Below are 20,781 nucleotides of genomic sequence, written 5' to 3'. Positions count from 1 at the left end.
GGCCAAGAGCATTATGTGGGCCTTCTCTTGGAGCGTCAAAAATGTATATGGGCACAAATGCCCTCAAGGGTCCCACATGCCATGTATTCTGAGTTACCTCTGATCTGCAGCTGGAGAATCTGCTGTGCTCTGAGTTTTCCTGAAGACACGACACAAATGTAGGTGCCCTCATCATGGACATTAAGACGTCTTATAGTCAGAGCCAAGGTTGCCTTCTCCTTCTCCTGTGTCTCCTGTTGTATAGTGATCCGGGAATCTTCTAGGTTTAATCTGTGCCCGGTGCCATCTTTCTGTAGATGCCAGTCCATACTTATTTCCGTGCCACTCCAGACCTCACAATTTAATGTCACTTCGTCAGAGAGGGCTCGCTTTTGTGTCGGCGGGTAGGATGAAACTAGAAGGTCCACTGAAAGGAGAACCAATAAATGGAGTTGTAGTTGTGGATTTGACCAATAGGAGAAATAAAAGGACAAGGAGAGAGACGTGAAGAATGAAGACTCGATGGTAAGAGACTGTGTCATAGCCTAAATCCTCCTGTATGGCAGTGAAGTCTGTGGTTCTGCAGACATACCCAATCTGGGGCCCACACATTTCTTGACTGGTCACGGTGGGATTCCAGCCCAACAGAAGTATTCCACCTGGAGTTCTGCAAGCACCTTCTCCAAACCTATTGTAGCATCTCAAACAGCACCTGTAGAGCTAAGCTGGACAGACTTCTTCTTCACCTTACAATCCAGAAGAGGGTGCTACCATTCTGGACCCACCTACAAAGCAACAGTCCAAGCTCCTACCATCATAAAGCCATGCTACACCAAAGGACTTCAAACAAAAGGACACCTAGGAACAACCCACCCAAACCCAACCTGGCCAACTCAGCAACCAGTACCGCCTCACATAAGCCGAAATCAAGAAAATGACAAACAAGTGGCAAGAGAAAGATATCAGTGACTGTAGGAACGATATTAGAACATTCCAGAAACTGACAACATATCAGGGACTACAGAGGGAGTACAAATTGGTTCAATATCTGGAAATCCTACCAAACCCCAGAAAACACCAGTTCCTGAGCCACTATAGACTCAGTGTCCACAGCTGGGCCATTTAATCAGGGGTGCAGAGAAAGAACTGCTAACCCATGGAGATCAGGCTGTGCCAAGAGCGCCACCAGGAGCCTGTAGAGGATGAGGCCCACTTCCTGCTGTTATGCCCCAGATACCCAGCGGTGAGGAACGCTCACTACAGGAGACTCTCCAGCTCAATGGAAGAGGAAGAAAAACTCTATATCTTGCTGTGGGAAGAGGAAGAGACAGTGGCCATAACAGCACAATATCTTAGTGCCTGCCATAGATTGGGGTAAGCCATGAACTCCTATACCCCCTGCATGATATGCTATGGACTTCTACAGCGGATGTCTCCCTATCCCTATCACTCAATCCTGACACGGACCCTCAACTAGCTGCAGTCACGCCATGAGTGGGGGTGTTTCCCAGCAGTGTTGTCACCATCTCACCTGTCATCGGTACCACAATCTTCTCATTGGCCAGCTCTTCTGGAGCGCTAATGGGTAACGTTGATGTGGCCATGATGGCAATGCTGAGCTCTGGTAGTCGGATATGAGCGGCGAATAGCTGGGAGTAGAGGGGTGAGATCTCACATCCCACTTCTTCGCCCTCGCACTCCACATGCAACAAGCGTTCTGCAAAGGAGATGGGGGCGAGGTCAACTGCAGGGAGGAAAGAGGCGACAAGTTAGAGGGGCGGCAATGATTCATCTTCCCTATTTAGTTTCTGGAAAAGTTGGGGGATGTCCAATACGACCGCTAGTAACCACTTTGAGGGGGTCAAGGCAAAAAAGAGCAGCAGTTCAATGGTATGTCCTGCTGTGTTCACGGGGAAGCATCTTCATGCAGATCCTCTACACAGAAAATCCACGGCAATTGCAGTAAATTTTCAAAATCTCGTCCAGACGCTGCAGAAAAAAATCTGCCCTAAATCCATGTTGAAATTGACATTTAAATCCACAGTTGTGGATAAGGGGGCCATTTCTTCACATAAGGGGGCCATTTCTGCACCAAAATCCGTGTCTAAGGGCTCATGTCAGAAGCCCGCAGTGGAATGTGACCCTGCTTGCGGCCGATGACCCTGCTGACCTGCCGCGTCTTCTTTTGTCTCTACTGCGAATGTGTGCAGAAGTGCCGGCCGACGCGCAGTACGGTTTTGTTTTTTTCTTCTTAGGCCGCGGTCACACAGGGCGGATTCCCACCGGAAATGTCGCGGTTTGGCCGCAGCGAAAACCCGTGACATTCCCGCTGGGAGAACCACCGCGGAGGCTTTGAAGTGGCCCGGCCACTCGCTCTTCCACTGCGGCCGGCGCTCCCATAGAGGAGAGCGCGGCCGCAGCGGAAAAAAAAAATAGACATGCTGCGGTCGGCAAATCCGTGCCACAACAGCGGCTTCTACCAGCTTAGCCGCAGTGGATTTGCTGTCTCATTTGGACGAGATTTCTGAGAAATCTCATCCACTTGACTGGCTAATCCCGGGATTAGCGGCCGCATGCGGATTTGCCGCAGCGAAATTCCGCATAGAATTTCCGCGGCAAATCCGCCCCGTGTGAACTCAGCCTTAAACTCCTGCTTTTTCCGCGGATTCTGTGGTCCGTCCGCAATGTCAGTTGTGAACGGGCCGCAGATTGGATGGCTTCCATTGACCTGAACGGAAGCTGTCCATGCGGGAACCGCATTGAAATAGAGCTTGCTGCGATTTGATTTTCGCACCCAAGGGTCCACAAATCAAATCCGCCCGCTATAATTCAGTTGCGGACGCCCATGTTTCCCTTAGGGCGGCTTGAACTGCAGATCATCTGTGCGGGTACCCAATGCGGATTCCACAATTCAGATCCACCCGTGGACATTGGGCCTAAGGGCTTAAACACACGACTCTGCTTGGGAGACCTTTTTGCACCCATGATTTGATTTCAATGGTTTCGTTTACACTAGCGTGATTCTTGCGCGATATTACTACGCATGAGAAAAGTTAGGATTTGCGCTGTCTTCCAGCTTTTTTTTTCTCGCGTGCAGTAGTGCGGAGTTTAAACAGTTAAAAAAAAAAGGCTTCATGCGCAAATACATGTATAGTAACCTGTAGCCAGGAAAACAGTCGCCTCCGGGGTCTCTGGAGGCTGATAATCCGGTAACGCGTCTGTCGGCTTCTCTCCCATCACCGTCACGTTCTGCAGGACCAGCATCACTCGCTGTCTTGTAAAGCCGAGTCCCCCCATGCTGGAGTCCAGCAGCGCGTAGTCACAGGGGAGCACGATATCTGCAGTGTACCGCGCCTCAGGTACCGCCGCTCCCCACAGCAGGACGCCTAAAACAGAGTAGGGAAAATATTATCTTGTGCTAACCCGCTCTAGTCACATCCAAAGCTGCATTCAGAGCTCCCAGTTACCACCGCAGGATCCTACATTCACTGCTGGTGGAGTACTTGTACAGAATGTGCCCCGCTGCAGTGCATTTTGGGAGATGTGGGGTTCTCACAACCCTGGAGATATGTGACAAAGTAGTGATCATTTGGGACGGACGGATTTCTACACTATCGCATTGAAGAACACCACAATCAGCTTCTCCTTCATGAGAAATAATAATAATAATCTTTATTTGTATAGCGCCAACATATTCCGCAGCGCTTACATAGACAGGGGGGATAGAAGAAATGGCTGACAACAGTGAGCAATTGATCGTACTAAATACCCATTGATTTACATTCAGCCATGCAGACCTTCGTTTTTCACGTGAGCGTATTCCGCACGGGAAAAAGACACGTGAGGCTTCTTCAGACGCACGTATTCGCACACGTTTTTGTGCGCATAAAATATACATGCACGATATGTAGCGAATATAATCTATTAATGTCATTGGGTTTGTTCTAGAGATGAGCGAGCATTGCCCTTAGCGAGTACCTGCCTGCTCGAGAGAAAAGGTTCGGCTGCCGGCGCGGGTGACAGGTGAGTTGCGGCAGTGAGCAGGGGGAGCGGGGGGGGGAAGAGAGGGAGAGAGAGATTTCCCCTCCGTTCCTCCCCGCTCTCCCCCGCCGCTCCCTGCCCGCCGCCGAACCTTTTCTCTCAAGCGGGCAGGTACTCGCTAAGGGCAATGCTCGCTCGAGCACGCATTCCGGTCGCAATCGAAAAAATTGTACCTGTTCTATTTTTATGCGTATTTGCGCACCAAAGCGCCCATAGCAGTCTATAGGAGGTGCAAAAGTGCGCCTTTCCTTGAAAAAGAAAACACATCTGGACCTCATTAAACTAAACAGCCATTTAAATCAGGGCAGGGAGGTGTTGCACGCGCATATATGAACAGCGTCACCGTGCGCAAAACAGTACAATACAATGCGCCGATATGTGTGCAATTCAACCTCGTTCACTGTGCTAATACATTACACTGAGGCGAGCGTATTTGCGTATACGCTCATCTGAAGCCGGTGCATAATACACACCATTATCATAGTCTGGTGCATAAAATACGCAGTAAATACGCGTTACATGCATATTTGCCGCGTACTGCATATTACACGCCAAAACAATACGGACTTAAAGGGGTTGTCCCGAGGCAGCAAGTGGGTCTGTACACTTCTGCATGGCCATAATAATGCACTTTGTAATGTACATTGTGCATTAATTATGAGCCATGCAGAAGTTATAAAAAGTTTTATACTTACCTGCTCCGTTGCTGGCGTCCTCGTTCCCATGGAGCCGACTAATTTTCGCCCTCCGATGGCCAAATTAGCCGCGCTTGCGCAGTCCGGGTCTTCTGCAGTCTTCTATGGGGCTCCGTGTAGCTCCGTGTAGCTCCGCCCCGTCACGTGCCGATTCCAGCCAATCAGGAGGCTGGAATCGGCAATGGACCGCACAGAAGAGCTGCGGTCCACGGAGGAAGAGGCCATCTTCAGCGGTGAGTAGAGAAGTCACCGGAGCGCGGGGATTCAGGTAAGCGCTCCGGTGAGCTTTCTTTACCTCCCTGCATCGGGGTTGTCTCGCGCCGAACGGGGGGGGGGTTAAAAAAAAAAAAAACCCGTTTCGGCGCGGGACAACCCCTTTAATACGCAGGCGACATACGCTCGTCTGAGTGAGCCTTTTAGGGAGTTGTCACTTTAAGGACACAAGCAGTGCGTAATATCGCTATAGTTTTGGCGGCACCCCCGCCCCTTATACCCCCCCCCCCCCCCCCCATTGTTCTTACTGTTTAGAGTCAACATCAATCCGAGGTGCAAGTATCCAGGGGTCTTCATATCGGCGATGGGACGGTGCGTAACAATGTAATAAACCGCTATATCGATACTCACAACAAGTTACACTCAGACAAGAAATACTGCAACAAAGTAGCAGAAGAGTCAGAAACACAAAACATCAGCAGCTCGCAGCGAATACTTGTCTGCAGCTACACGACCCAGCGAGCTCCACCGAGGGACGTCGCCGACCGCACACAGCAGCCTGGGGATGCAAACGCCATATTCACAGCCTCGGTTTTCACTTTCAGTTTAGCAGAAGTCACATGATGCTTCTTACCATATAAAAGGAAAGCACCCTGCGAGCTCTGCAGACTACGCAGAATGGGATGCAATGCTCTGCAGCTGTTAAAGGGGTTAAGCACAAGAAACATGTCTGCAGTTAGGGCTCACTCACACCCGGGTATTTTGGCTGCGTATTACGGATGTATTTTTGAAGCGCTCATGTTGTACCCAGCAAGTAGGAATGTAACATCCACAGCACTGCACTACTATATATTATAACGGGAGTATCACGGACCAAAATACGACATACTGCAATTTGTTTCGCATGTGTGAAAAATGCGGGTCCGAATGGACCAATGAAAATCAATGAGGCTTTAGCACTGCCTATGATGCATGTAAAAAGTATGCAGTCAATACACAGCTAATAGCGGCTTCACACAAGGGTAAGCACAAAAACGCACACAACAGAGCGTCTCTTTGTGAAGTGAAGGTCACGCTATCGCGCACGTATCTGCACTTTTTACTGTACTTCCTGCGCACCATTCGCATTGGCGTGGGACACACTCGCTCACTGATATAAAAGGCTGTGCAGCCATAATTAGTCCCCGTTGTGTTGTTTTCCTTGCAAAATTGCACAATTCATTGCGCAATTCACAGAAATCCGATGCACATTTTTGTGCACCCCTCATGACTCTGATCGTGCTGTATCTTGTCTCCACCAGAAGCAAGAGGTGGAGAGATGGGTGAGCTGTGTTGAGATGCAGGTGAAGCCCACAGCTACGGATTGGCTGGCTGTCCCCGCTGTCCTGCTAGCCATCATCTCCGGGTATCCACTTCCATCTTCTCTCTTCTAGACTCTGCCTGCCATCAATGCTGCTCTCAGTGCCAACCACCCCATGCTGTGTGGCCGTACACTATTCGTCCCACAGCACTATCCCAGGTCTCCACCAATTTTTGTGCTGGAGATAAGATACAACAGTATCATAGACTCCAATAGTGCCTTTGGGGCGCAAATGCACACAAAAATAGAGCATTACACTTTTTTTTTTGGCACACGCAAAGCTGCAAGTGAGAATGAACCCATTGAAAAAACTGATTCTATACCTGTGTCAGTCTGTCCTAAAATACACTTTTGTGAGTGAGCCCCTAAACAGGCCTTATATTTGTTTAGAAGGTAGGCTATATTGTGCTACATACGGTAGTAGTATTATAGTAGTTACATTTTTTTCATTGGGGGCAGTGTTATATAACTACTTTAATCCTGTCCCAATGTACAAGAAGATAACTACTATGGGACTGCCCCCTATGTACAAGAATATAACTACTATAATACTGCCCCCTATGTACAAGAATATAATTACTATAATACTGCTCCTATGTACAAGAATATAACTACTATAATACTGCCTCCTATGTACAAGAATATAACTACTGTAATACTGCCCCCTATGTACAAGAATATAACTACTATAATACTGCCCCCTATGTACAAGAATATAACTACTATAATACTGCTCCTATGTACAAGATTATAACTACTATAATACTGCTCCTATGTACAAGAATATAACTACTATAATACTGCCCCCTATGTACAAGAATATAACTACTATAATACTGCCCTCTATGTACAATAATATAGCTACTATAATACTGCCCCCTATGTACAAGAATATAACTACTATAATACTGCCCACTATGTACAGGAATATAACTACTATAATACTGCTGCTATGTACAAGACTATAACTACTATAATACTGCCCCCTATGTACAAGAATATAACTACTATAATACTGCCCCCCTATGTACAAGAATATAACTACTATAATACTGCCTCCTATGTACAAGAATATAACTACTATAATACTGACCCCTATGTACAATACTATAACTACTATAATATTGCCCCTATGTACAAGACTATAACTACTATAATACTGCCCCTATGTACAAGAATATAACTAGTATAATACTGCTCCCTATGTACAAGAATATAGCTACTATAATACTGCCCTCTATGTACAAGAATATAACTACTATAATACTGCCCCTATGTACAAGAATATAACTACTATAATACTGCCCCTATGTACAAGAATATAACTACTATAATACTGCCCCTACGTACAAGAATATAACTTCTCCTCATGTGGAAGAATATAACTACTATAATACTGTCCCCTATGTATAAGAATATAACTACCATAATACTGCCCCCTATGTATAAGAATATAACTACTATAATACTGTCCCCTATGTACAAGAATATAACTACCATAATACTGCCTCCTATGTACAAGAATATAACTACTATAATACTGCCCCTATGTACAAGAATATAACTACTATAATACTGCCCCCTATGTACAAGAATATAACTACTATAATACTGCCCTCTATGAACAAGAATAGAACTACTATAATACTGCCTCCTATTTACAAGAATAGAACTACTATAATACTGTCCCCTATGTACAAGATTATAACTACTATAATACTGCCCCTATGTACAAGATTATAACTACTATAATACTGCCCCTATGTACAAGAATATAACTACTATAATACTGCCCCCTATGTACAAGAATATAACTACTATAATACTGCCTATGTACAAGAATATAACTACTATAATACAGCCCCCCTAAGAACAAGACGATAGCAACTATAATACTGCCCCTATGTACAAGAATTAAATTACTATAATACTGCCTGCTATGTACAAGAATATAACTACTATAATACTGCCCCCTATGTACAAGAATATAACTACTATAATACTTTCTCCTATATACAAGAATATAACTACTATAATACTGCCTCCTATGTAAAAGTATATAGCTACATAAATAGGAGCAGTATTATAGTAGTTATAGTCCTATACATAGGGGCAGTATTATAGTAGTTATATTCTTGTACAAAGGGGGCTGTATTATAGTATTAATATTCTAGTACATAGGGGGCTGTATTATATTAGTTACATTCTTGTACATAGGGGGCAGCATTCTAGTAGTTATACTCTTGTACAAATGGGCAAGTATTCTAGTAGTTATATTCTTGTACATAGGGAGAAGTATTATAGTTGTTATATTACCCTAAATAGGGGGCAGTATTATGGTGGTTATATTCTGGTACATAGGGCGCAGTATTATAGTAGTTATAGTCTTGTATATAGGAGTATTATTATAGTAGTGTTTATTCTTGTACATAGGGGTCAGTATTATAGTAGTTATATTCTTGTACATAGGGGTCAGTATTATAGTTGTTATATTACCCTAAATAGGGGGCAGTATTATGGTGGTTATATTCTGGTACATAGGGCGCAGTATTATAGTAGTTATAGTCTTGTATATAGGAGTAGTATTATAGTAGTGTTTATTCTAGTACATAGGGGGCAGTATTATAGTAGTTATATTCTTGTACATAGGGGTCAGTATTATAGTAGTTGTATTCTTGTACATAGAGGCAGTATTATAGTAGTTATATTCTTGTACATAGAGGGCAGTATTATAGTAGTTATATTCTTGTACATAGAGGGCAGTATTATAGTAGTTATATTCTTGTACATAGGAGGCACTATTATAGTAGTTATATTCTTGTACACAGGGGGCAGTATTATAGCAGTTATATTCTTGTACATAGGGGGCAGTATTATAGTAGTTATATTCTTGTGCATAGAGGCAGTATTATAGTAGTTATATTCTTGTACACAGGGGGCAGTATTATAGCAGTTATATTCTTGTACATAGAGGCAGTATTATAGTAGTTATATTCTTGTACATAGAGGGCAGTATTATAGTAGTTATATTCTTGTACATAGAGGGCAGTATTATAGTAGTTATATTCTTGTACATAGTAAGCAGTATTATAGAAGTTATATTCTTGTACATAGGGGCAGTATTATAGCAGTTATATTCTTGTACATAGGGGGCAGTATTATAGTAGTTATATTCTTGTGCATAGTGAGCAGTATTATAGTAGTTATATTCTTGTACATAGTGAGCAGTATTATTGAAGTTATATATTTGTACATAGGGGCAGTAGTATAGTAGTTATGTGCACAGGTATGCAAGGTTAGTATTTTTGTCATTTGTCAGTCCCTCTGTTATGTCTGTCCGTCAGTTCAGTCCGTAGTGTGCAGTTCTCTGTCCAGTTTGTGTTTCCATCAGCACATCTAGTCTGAATTCTGTTTGAGGTTCCTAACCCCTATTTGGGCACGTTTGTGTGGGCCATGTGCTTATTTGCCCACACGAACGTAACACAGTATTATAGTAGTTAGATTCTTGTACATAGGGGGCAGTATTATAGTAGTTACATTCTTGTACATAGGGAGCAGTCTTATAGTAGTTATATTCTTGTATATATGGGGGCAGTATTGTAGTAGTTACATTCCTGTACATAGGGGGCAGTATTATAGTAGTTATATTCTTGTACATAGGGGGGCAGTATTATAGTAGTTATATTCTTGTACATAAGGGGACAGTATTATAGTAGTTATATTCTTGTACATAGGGGCAGTATTATAGTAGTTATATTCTTGTACATAGGGAGCAGTATTATAATAGTTATATTCTTGTACAGAGGGGCAGTATTATAGTCGTTACATTCTTGTATATAGGGGGCAGTATTATAGTAGTTATATTCTTGTACATAAGGAGCAATATTATAGTAGTTATATTTTTGTACATAGGGGCAGTATTATAGTAGTTATATTCTTGTACATATGGGGCAGTATTATAGTAGTTATATTCTTGTACATAGGGCGGCAGTATTATAATAGTTATATTCTTGTACATAGGGAGCAGTATTATAGTAGTTATATTCTTGTACATAGGGGGCAGTATTGTAATAGTTATAGTCTTGTACATAGCAGCAGTATTGTAGCAGTTATAGTCTTGTACAGAGGGCAGTATTATAATAGTTATATTCTTCTACATAAGGGGCAGTATTGTAGTAATTATATTCTTGTACATAGGGCGGCAGTATTGTAGTAGTTATATTCTTCTACATAGGGGGCAGTATTATAGTAGTTATATTCTTGTGCATAAGGGGCAGTATTGTAGTAGTTATATTCTTGTACATAGGGTGGCAGTATTGTAGTAGTTATATTCTTGTACATAGGGTCAGTATTATAGTAGTTATATTCTTGTACATAGGAGCAGTATTATAGTAGTTATATTCTTGTACTTAGGACCAGTATTATAGTAGTTATATTCTTGTACATAGGGGGCAGTATTATAGTAGTTATATTCTTGTACATAGGAGGCAGTATTATAGTAGTTATATTCTTGTACATAGGGCGGCAGTATTATAGTAGTTATATTCTTGTACATAGGGAGCAGTATTATAGTAGTTATATTCTTGTACATGGGGGCAGTATTATAGTAGTTATATTCTTGTACATAGGGGACAGTATTATAGTAGTTATATTCTTGTACATAGGAGGCAGTATTATAGTAGTTATATTCTTGTACATAGGAGGCAGTATTATAGTAGTTATATTCTTGTACATAGGGAGCAGTATTATAATAGTTATATTCTTGTACATAGGGCGGCAGTATTATAGTAGTTATATTCTTGTACATAGGGAGCAGTATTATAGTAGTTATATTCTTGTACATAGAAGCAGTATTATATTAGTTATATTCTTGTACATAGGAGGCAGTATTATAGTAGTTATATTCTTGTACATAGGAGACCGTATTATAGTAGTTATATTTATATACATAGGAGGCAGTATTATAGTAGTATATTCTTGTACATAGCGAGCAGTATCATAGTAGTTATATTCTTGTACATAGGGCGGCAGTATTATAGTATTTATATTCTTGTACATAGGAGGCAGTATAATAGTAGTTATATTCTTGTACATAGGGTGACAGTATTGTAGTAGTTATATTCTTGTACATGGGGGGCAGTATTATAGTAGTTATATTCTTGTACATAGGGGGGGCAGTATTGTAGTAGTTATATTCTTGTACATAATGGGAAGATACTTTTTGAAGATTTTCACTCTAGAAATATATTGTTGCATAGAATTTCGCGTATATTACAGGCGAGTCTGATTAAAATTCTGTACAATCATCGTTGCTGTTACTGGAAATATAATGAGGGGGAATTTCCTGCTCGAACTGAGCATACACAAAGCTGCAAAGAAATGTTGTGTAGATGTCTTCCACATGTGAGACGTTCATGCAGTGTATATCTGCAAAAATATAAGAGGTATGTGGTGAATTATAAGACCTACAGTATGTCTCACTGATTGTCTGTTACACCTGTTTTATGTAAATAAAGTATTATGTAGGCCCTTTAAGGGATTACTGTTTGGTTAATGATAATTACTTGGGCACTTTATGGCAATATTATGCAGGTTGGATATGTTATATAGTACCAGTGTTATCTTGGTACTGTATGGCGGTATTATGTGGGTTGCATATGGCTGTATTATATTGATACTATATGGCAGCATTATGTGGGTTGTATATTACAGTGTTATCTTGATACTATATGGTGGTATTATGTGGGTTGAATTAAAGGGGTTGTCCAGAACTTTAAAAATGGCAACTTTCTTTTACTTTTTTTTACTTTAAAAAAAAACAGTGCTACACCTGTCTGCAGGTTGTGTTTGGTATTGCAACTTAGCCTTATTCATTCTAATGGAACTGAGCTGTAATGTAAGACATAACTCATGGACAGGCGTGGCATTGCTCATGGAAGAAAGCAGCCATGTTTTACTCATCCTGGGCAACCCCTTTAAAAATGTCCTGCAAATTCGGTTTACTGCAGGTCACAATCAGAACTATCATAGGGAAAGTCTTTTTCTCCATAGCAGCGATTAGAGTCCACGGTTTTATTTTCCAGCACAGCTTATTACATTAATCCTGTACTCTGATTGGCTGCCATATGAAGCTCAGTAGTCTTAGAGTCCATCTTGACCGCACAGTTCCGCTTCTCTGTGATGTCACGGATTTGGAATTGTTCTTATAAAGCCGACATTCCGTTGCTTGATGTAAAGATGACGTTTCATCGAAGATATCAGTACGGTAAATGATAACTGTAGGCTACAGTCTGGGCTATGGAATCTTATACTATATCTTTATTAAAACTGTCGAAAAGACAACAACCAGTCACAGTGCAGCTTTCATTTTACTAGAGGAGTCTGAGAAATGAAAACTGAGCTCTGATTGGCTGTCAGGGACAACAGGGACAGTCTGTCTTTTAGACGCTTTGATAAATGAGGCCCAGTAATATCTTCAGAAATAAGTGTATATACTGGGTTATTACAGATGATCTTCCGGATGTGACACCCTTAGAACTCTGTTTAATGGCATTCAGATACAGAAATGTGATAGCAATGGAAGCAGAAAGTCAAAAATTTTCATTTAGCAAAACTGTCTACCATAAGACGTCCTTGTTGCCCATATCAACCAATCACAGCGCAGCTTTCATTTCTCAAGCTACTGATTTCAATGGTTACCGGCCTTTAAATCGGATGACAAAGCGCGGCAACAAGTATATGAACAGTTACGGAGACCGATGGTTTCATGGAGTCTTTAGTGTTTAGTGATGAAGCAGCCGTCCACCGTTAGGGCAACAAACGTAATGTCAGACTCTGGGAAGGAAACCTGCAAGGAACTTGAAAGGGTATTAGTGAGAAGTCACTCAGTAGTCACTAGTCATTTTGTTTCAGCTCACTGAAAATGAAGCGCCTAGTGAGCGACTCTCATCAGTGTAAACAGGCAGTTCAGCTTTGAACAACTGCCTGTTCAGTAAATGGAAGAGGGTTCACTGAATGAAAGCACAGGAACGATAGTCGTTGGGATGACTGTTAGTCACTTCGTTGCCCGGCAGTCATCCTGCGCCATATTTGTTACATTGACAGTAAACTTGGCGCATTTTTAAACTATCTAGTTTAATATTATACCACGTATTACTTGGTTTAGTTTTCTAACAGATTTTGTGCCCCAATTGTGGCACATTTTAAGCCACACTTCTTTCTCATGAAGCCATGCGCTCCTTTCTCCGTCTTTGTTGGATGAAAGCGTCTAAAACACATAAGTATGATGCAAAGCATGCAAGATGGATTTTTGGAACGATGGTGGCTTTTTACATAGACTGGCATTTCACACACTGGTCTAAGCAAGCCCTGTCCTCATCGCTATAAGGAAGCCAATATGCCAAATGAAAAACCTATTCCAGCTAGGAACTGTAGTAGCTTGTAGGTATAATCTAAGCCAGTTTGTTGTAAATTAAAGTAAAAGACATGGGCCGCACACATCCACTAAAGCCAGTGGCGAGCTGTGGTATGCAGACACCAAAAGTCACAGTTTTGGCATGTGTGCCAAAACTGCAACTCGAGGACCTCAGGATTCTTGGGTCAGGGCTTGTTACATAGGCACCAATTTGCCCCCAGAAAATTGGCACATTTCCGATAGTAAATCTGCCCCGTTATTTCAGGAGATATTTTACATGGTGTACTTCAAGGGGTTTCTGGGCAAAAACTACTGATGACCTTTCCTCATGATAAGTCATCAATATTTAATTGCTGGGGACCCACTGCCATGGTTTTCGAGGCGGATGTCCCAGAAGCGTAATAACTGCTTCAGCTCCCATTGATTTAAATGAGAGTGAAGCCAGCTAGGCCACTTCTGTTCCCATCTCCTATGACGCACGTCCACTGAACAATCAGGTGATAATAGGCCATCAATAGTTTTTACCCAGAAATCCATTTTAATATTCGTGACTGCTAATAATGTTGGCCACAACTGTATGGATTTATTCAGCTCCCATTGAACTCTATGATAAATCTGTCTACAATTAGCTCCACCTAGTGGTGTCTGTAGGCATCCAACATTTTATAATCTCAGTACCCTAATCCTACAGAAAGGCGTCAACATCCCTTTTGACTATCTGAAATACTTTTCCAGCTATCTTGTTCGCATGTACACATATAATTGATTGCCATCTCAGGCTCCATAACCTGCAGCCCATCATCTCCTCTGTCCCCATGACAACATTTCCTGTCCTTTGCTGACAATCCATCCTTATCATAAGGACCTAGTGTGGCTTTGAATCATTGTCCACATTGATGTTCGCTTATTAACTTGAATGGCATTGGAAGAATATTAATATATTTGTTGATGCCTTCATGTGTATTATGTGCAGCCTTCATTGTCTTCTGGTGGACCCAAGTGATTGTGACATGCAGTACTCCAAGCAAAACCTATCTAGCACAACCTGGCACCCCGCTGTCAGAGGAGGAGTATGAGCGATTTCTAAAGCTCATCCAACCTGAATCAAAAGCCAAGGAGCTCTGCGATATCCGCCGTGCCTCCGGGTGTGAAGACCCACGGGTTTTCGGCTTTGACTTGATCGAGAACCATGGACAGATTCCCAAAGGTAATTATGAATTTGGTGTATAATTCGTGGCTTAGTAAGAACCGAAGTCGAGAACATGTAGCACAAGGTGACATTGCTGTTAATGTTGCAGGACCGGTGTGCACAGAATTGGACATGCACCCCCATTTTAACTCCTTCTGCCAATTTGCATTGTTCCGCTGTACGGAAAACCAGTTCTACGTAAAGGTAGGAGAGACCGACTGCCTGCCCAGTTCTACAGATCAAACCAGAAGGGCAAATGAGAAAGCCACCAATTGAAAAGGAAGACTATTATGTTGACTGAGGAGGCCATTTTGAATATCAGACCAAATCAATATTCACAAATTGTTAGCGACTAATTTGTGAGTTCTTCTCCCATTAGAGTGTCTTAGCCAATGATCACAGAAAAAAAATAGGTGCTTCTTACAAACTTGAAAACCTACATTTAAAAATGCTTGAGAACGGGACTCTTGTGTCCGTCTTCTCTGTCACTGCAAGGGTCTCTTCTCTATCATGCAGTGACATCACACTGAATGGGCGGTTAGCGCTCCATTCATTTCAATGGGGATGACGGAAATACCCAAGTGGTTGTGCTCGGGTATTTCAACAGTCTCATTGAAAGTGAATGGAGCACTGGGGAGCTTGCACGACCAGCACTTTATTTAGTCTCCTCCTCACTGCCGGGCACACAGCAACCCTGTGGGGGTGCTGCAGGAAAACTGGACATATTCTGCCAGTAGAGTTGAGCGAACATACTCTGCCAAGCTTGAAGCTCGTTCGAGTATTAGCCTACTCGATGGTGCTCATTACTCGAACGAGCATTAAGCCGTGTTCGACCCCCGCCCCAGTTTTTGGCTCCTCCCCGCTGTGACGTTCCTGTTTTGGCCCCTCCCCACCGCGACGCAGCGCACGTCATTGGCAAATTTTTTGTCTGGGGTAGAGAGAGAGAGAGAGAGACACACACACACATGAACCTAGGGGAAAAAAAAAGCTTGGCCCCCGGCGTCCCACATACAAAAATGCTCGAGTCTCCCATTGTAGTCAATGGGGTTCGTTACTTGAGTAGAGCTCTCGAATTTTACGAAAAGCTCGACTGGAATAATGCGGACCCGAGCATTTGGGTGCTCGCTCATCTCTAACTGCCAGGTTTCCCAACAGATTAAAACTGGAAATCATAGTAGAGGGCCACTTTGTGATCACCTTATTGTCAAAGGACCCTTCTAACAAGTAGGGATTGTCCAAAGTGGGAAACCACTTCAGGAAATCATGGTATCGGAGCCACTGTGGTTAATTATAGATTTATGAGCAGTTTGGCATAGAAAAGTATCAGATTGAGGGTCTGTTCAGACCACATTGTGCTCTACATCCCAGAGTTCTAAATCCCACATCCCGTTCTTCGTTGACATTTATGTCAGGCCTATTCTGTCCGGCACAAATACTAGGAAGGAATGGAAACCTGAGCAAACCCAAACCTGATTGGTCTCCTTTGCACTAATGAAAACGTATAGTTCGGCGCCAGCGTTATGTTCCCTGATACATGGAGTAAAACGCCATCAGTTATTAGACAGGAAATATTTGTAGACAAATCCAAAATGTTGTATTAGTTGAGATGTTGAGGATGATAATACAAGAATGAAGACCTCTATGGCCAGCGTGAGTCTACAACTGTTTATAATAATCCATCATATCTAAGTACGTTTTCCTTCTCCTGCAGAGAATTCCATGTTCAGACCAAAATCTCAATTCTTTTAATGTTGCAGAAGAAGCAATCACACCTCCAGGTAAGAATGGGGGTGCGGTGACTGTGGCGAGATTACCTACCAGACCTGAACCAGTAATGTTATAGAAACTAGTGTTACTCATCTTGATCAGCCGGCCGCTAAAATCATCCCGATTTTAGCTTAATCTAATCGGGTAGTGCAAACTGATTTTTGGAGAAAATCACAGAAAATTTGAATATCCCATAATGCCTGCTGCAGAAATCAGCGTGGAGCCAATTAGCAGCTAGGTGCCTTGCCACAATGTGTCCTCTATCTTACATATGGGCAGCAGTTTCATTGGACGCCTGCACCACATGACCTACCAATATATAAGATAGGTGGCAGAGGATATATGTCTGCTGCTGTCAGTGTATATAGCAGCACAACAGTCAAACAAAATACACTTTGGCAAGAGGAAAATTGCAGTTCTTTATTTGTGGCCTCAGACGGCCTTGAAAGCCTCCAGTTCGAACACTATTTGCAGACCTTATATAGCTGGTAGTAGTGAGGTTGGGGGAATTCAATTAGGCTGCGCTAAACAGCTGTACTGTGTGGCCTTTTGTTGTCACATATTGTGCCTTCCAGGGATTACGGCTTATTTAGTTGGTGGTGCCTTTTTTTGTTAATATAAAGGGAAAACCAAGCAGGGAAACAGTAAATACACACAGTGTGTGTCAACGACCTCGGACGTTGTTCAAAGTCACCAGTCCAGCAACTATAAATTATTTGCACACCATATGCAGCTAGCAGTGGTTTTCTGTAAACTACAACATTAGCTGATAAGTTACATAAAAACTATACTAAAAAGTAAGCAATAAAAAACTAAATAAAAAGGAAATATGAAGAAAGCAAGTGGCAGGGAATATGCTAATGGTGGATATGGTAAAGGACGGGCCAAGTTGGCACTTTGAGCCCCTTCCACTATAGTAACAGCTCCACATTGTGCAGAAGACAAGGCAAGACCGTTGCCATTCCTTAGAAGTGGTTTTGCCCGTATCTTACATCCACAGCATGCAAAACAGGTTGAAGAGTGGTTGACACACCGCTTCCTCTTCCTCCCAGTCGCAGACACATAGCAGTCTGTCTGCACAATCAGCCATGAGCATCCGCCTTCTACATCACCCTGTGCCAAATCTCCTGCACACTCTGAATCAGTCCCTATGAATCAGTCTGAGGAGCTGTCTGACTATTCCATGTCATGGATGTCAACTGGACAGTTCAAACAACTAGAAGGAGAAGACTAAGAATTTGTCCTCAGCAAACCTTAGAACATTGCTTTTAAAACAAGCAGCACACCTACTGTCATTAATAGCAACATTTTTGGTATCTCCACAACTGTTATTTGGAGGACGTCCATGCTTGAGTGTTGTCTTCACCTGGCAGAATTTCTCCTTCTAAAACTTATGACATTGCTTTTAAAACAGGCGGCAAACCTGCTGTCTTCCTTGGCGCAATTTGTGAACTAGGAGACCCTATGTGGGTCTTCTTTTAATTTCCCTGACACCCCTGTGCTATGATTGACCCCTACACAACTGTACACTATTTATACCAATTTTTGGGAAGAACATAGTTTTCTTGTGTGACAGTATTTCCATGCAATCTGGGGGCTTCAGCTGCATTGGGGAACTTCTGGTGGGCGAATTAGAGCACCAGATGTTTACTACCATTGACTTTAATGGAAGTTGGAATCAACTGTCCTGATTCACAATTGTCGTGTAATCGGCCTAATAATGATACAAACCGATTATTCCACAAATCACTCATCACTTATAGAAACTCACTAGGGGTGACAGTTATGTACTAACCCTTCCCCCATCTACAATATAAGTAAAATATACATAGGCTGCTGTATTATAGTAGTTATATTCTTGTACATAGGGGGCAGTATTATAGTAGTTATATTCTTGCACATAGGAGCAGTATTATAGTAGTTATATTCTTGTACATAGGGGGCAGTATTATAGTAGTTATATTCTTGTACATAGGGGGCAGTATTATAGTAGTTGTATTCTTGTACATAGGGGCAGTATTATAGTAGTTATATTCTTGTACATAGGGGGCAGTATTATAGTAGTTATATTCTTGTACATAGGAGGCAGTATTATAGTAGTTATATTCTTGTACATAGGGGCAGTATTATAGTAGTTCTATTATAGTACACATGAGGCAGTATTATAGTAGTTATATTCTTGTACATAGGAGCAGTATTATAGTAGTTATATTCTTGTACATAGGGGGCAGTATTATAGTAGGTATATTCTTGTACATAGGGGGCAGTATTATAATAGTTATATTCTTGTATATAGGGGGCAGTATTATAGTAGTTATATTCTTGTACATAGGAGGCAGTATTATAGTAGTTATATTCTTGTACATAGGGGCAGTATTATAGTAGTTATATTCTTGTACATAGGAGGCAGTATTATAGTAGTTATATTCTTGTACATAGGGGGCAGTATTATAGTAGTTATATTCTTGTACATAGGAGGCAGTATTATAGTAGTTATATTCTTGTATATAGGGGGCAGTATTATAGTAGTTATATTCTTGTACATAGGGAGCAGTATTATAGCAGTTATATTCTTATACATAGGGGGCAGTATTATAGTAGTTGTATTCTTGTACATAGGGGGCAGTATTATAGTAGTTATATTCTTATACATAGGGGGCAGTATTATAGTAGTTGTATTCTTGTACATAGGGGGCAGTATTATAGTAGTTATATTCTTGTACATAGGGGCAGTATTATAGTGGTTATATTCTTGTACATAGGGGGCAGTATTATAGTAGTTATATTCTTGAACATTGTAGACAGCATTATTGTAATTGCATGTATATTATTTCAGCTCCAGTCTTTCCATATACGTCTGCATCCCGTGGTACAACAGGACGACGCTTCCTTGATAAAACGGTATTGAAGCGGTTCTCCTCCAGTCTGCGCTCCCTAACTGACAACCTTCTGGTGTTTAGTTTCATAGTCTGTGGGCAGGAGCCCATCCGCAGGAACCAGCCAAGTCTCCCTACAAGTGCAGACGCCTCCACAGACCCATCCATAGCGGAGAAGGTGGAGGTGTCAGGAGAAGAGACTGATTCAGCACAGTCGGACTTTGAGCCTGAGGATGAGGCTGCCACGTCTGTTCATGTGAGGAGGCGGAAGAATCCAGAGAGTGCAGCAGTGTCATATCATCACCATGAAAGCAACGCTACTGTGGAGAAGAGCGCAGCGCGGGGCCATGGTAACCCAGCAACACATCCAAGGTAGAACGGAATGAAGGGAATGCACGAGGAACCGACACAATTACGTCCAGCAACCTCACGGGGACAGAAGATGTACAAATGAGACACGGAGGAATAAAAAGTATATAAAGCCGAGCATTGTGGTCCATAAATGTAGCACTAGAGCAATTCCCTATTGGCGGACTGACAGCCGTGGCCAGCAAAAATGCCGAACTGCACCACACTTATCAAATTTGCGCAATTCACTAGTTATGTCAAACACCTTTTGCCATTCTTACACCACACCAGTATTCTGCTGCAAGAAATGGCTCCCATGCATGTTTTAATGTCTCCCTCTCCCCTTCTTTACACACTTCAAAAAGTTTTAGGCTGGGGTCACACGGGTCGTATTCCCGGCGGAAATCTTGCAGGTTTGCCGCAGTGAAAAATTTCCGCCGGGAAAGCGCAGCTTCAAAACCCACGTCACTTAGCTGCGGGTTTTGGAGCGGCTTGGCCACATGCTTTTCCGCTGCGGCCGGAGCTCCCATAGAGAGAAGCGAGGCTGCAATGGAAAAAAAAAAAATTAGACATGCTGCGCCGGGGACACGCGCCGCCGCGCCGGCTTTGCTGCGACAGATTGGCCTTCCCATGTGGATGAGATTTTTGACAAATCTCGTCCACATGGCTTGCTAATATAAGGATTAGCGGCCGCAGCGAAATTGCGCACGAAATTTTGCGGCAAATCCGCCCTGTGTGAACCCAGCCTTACACGTCATAAACTTTGCGTATGCCATGTAATCCAGAGTGCTGGAGCGATTTCTCATCCATCTTCATAATTTTGAGTATCTCTGCTTGCTGTCAGTAAGGGCTCCTGCCCACTTGAGTTTTTCATGCACGTTTTTTTCACGCGATATCGC

At 42.4% G+C, this 20,781-nt stretch overlaps 2 protein-coding genes across 3 annotated transcripts in view; one reads left to right on the top strand and one right to left on the bottom strand.

The window, feature by feature from the left end:
- TAPBPL (TAP binding protein like) overlaps positions 1-5,514 on the bottom strand; it is a 351,854-nt gene extending 346,340 nt beyond the window's left edge. For both annotated transcript variants that reach the window (XR_010792647.1, XM_066601302.1), the window contains exons 1-4: positions 5,237-5,514; positions 3,138-3,365; positions 1,511-1,723; positions 98-406 (exon numbers count right to left, since the gene is read on the bottom strand). Coding sequence is in view for 1 of the 2 variants with exons in the window: in XM_066601302.1 (XP_066457399.1) it covers positions 98-406; positions 1,511-1,723; positions 3,138-3,365; positions 5,237-5,285 (799 nt within the window). In the remaining variant the exon portion in view is untranslated. The remainder of the gene's footprint in view (positions 1-97; positions 407-1,510; positions 1,724-3,137; positions 3,366-5,236) is intronic.
- Positions 4,931-20,011, top strand: ACRBP (acrosin binding protein). The gene is made up of 5 exons (XM_066601304.1): positions 4,931-4,948; positions 14,676-14,909; positions 15,001-15,095; positions 16,603-16,669; positions 19,495-20,011. Exons 3-5 carry the CDS (start codon positions 15,024-15,026, stop codon positions 19,908-19,910), a joined length of 555 nt encoding a protein of 184 aa, XP_066457401.1. The 5' UTR covers positions 4,931-4,948; positions 14,676-14,909; positions 15,001-15,023; the 3' UTR covers positions 19,911-20,011.
- Positions 20,012-20,781: the final 770 nt, after the last annotated feature.

The sequence above is a fragment of the Eleutherodactylus coqui genome, chromosome 4, assembly GCF_035609145.1.
Source record: "Eleutherodactylus coqui strain aEleCoq1 chromosome 4, aEleCoq1.hap1, whole genome shotgun sequence".
NCBI classification, from domain to species: Eukaryota; Metazoa; Chordata; class Amphibia; order Anura; family Eleutherodactylidae; genus Eleutherodactylus; species Eleutherodactylus coqui.
This window is presented reverse-complemented; position numbering and strand designations above follow the sequence as displayed.

Coding starts and splice junctions, on each gene's coding strand:
- ACRBP (XM_066601304.1), top strand. CDS start 15,024: ATGCACCCCCATTTTAACTCCTTCTGCCAATTTGCATTGTTCCGCTGT. Junction 15,096..16,602: donor AAAACCAGTTCTACGTAAAG/GTAGGAGAGACC, acceptor CTTCTCCTGCAG/AGAATTCCATGTTCAGACCA. Junction 16,670..19,494: donor AGAAGCAATCACACCTCCAG/GTAAGAATGGGG, acceptor ATATTATTTCAG/CTCCAGTCTTTCCATATACG.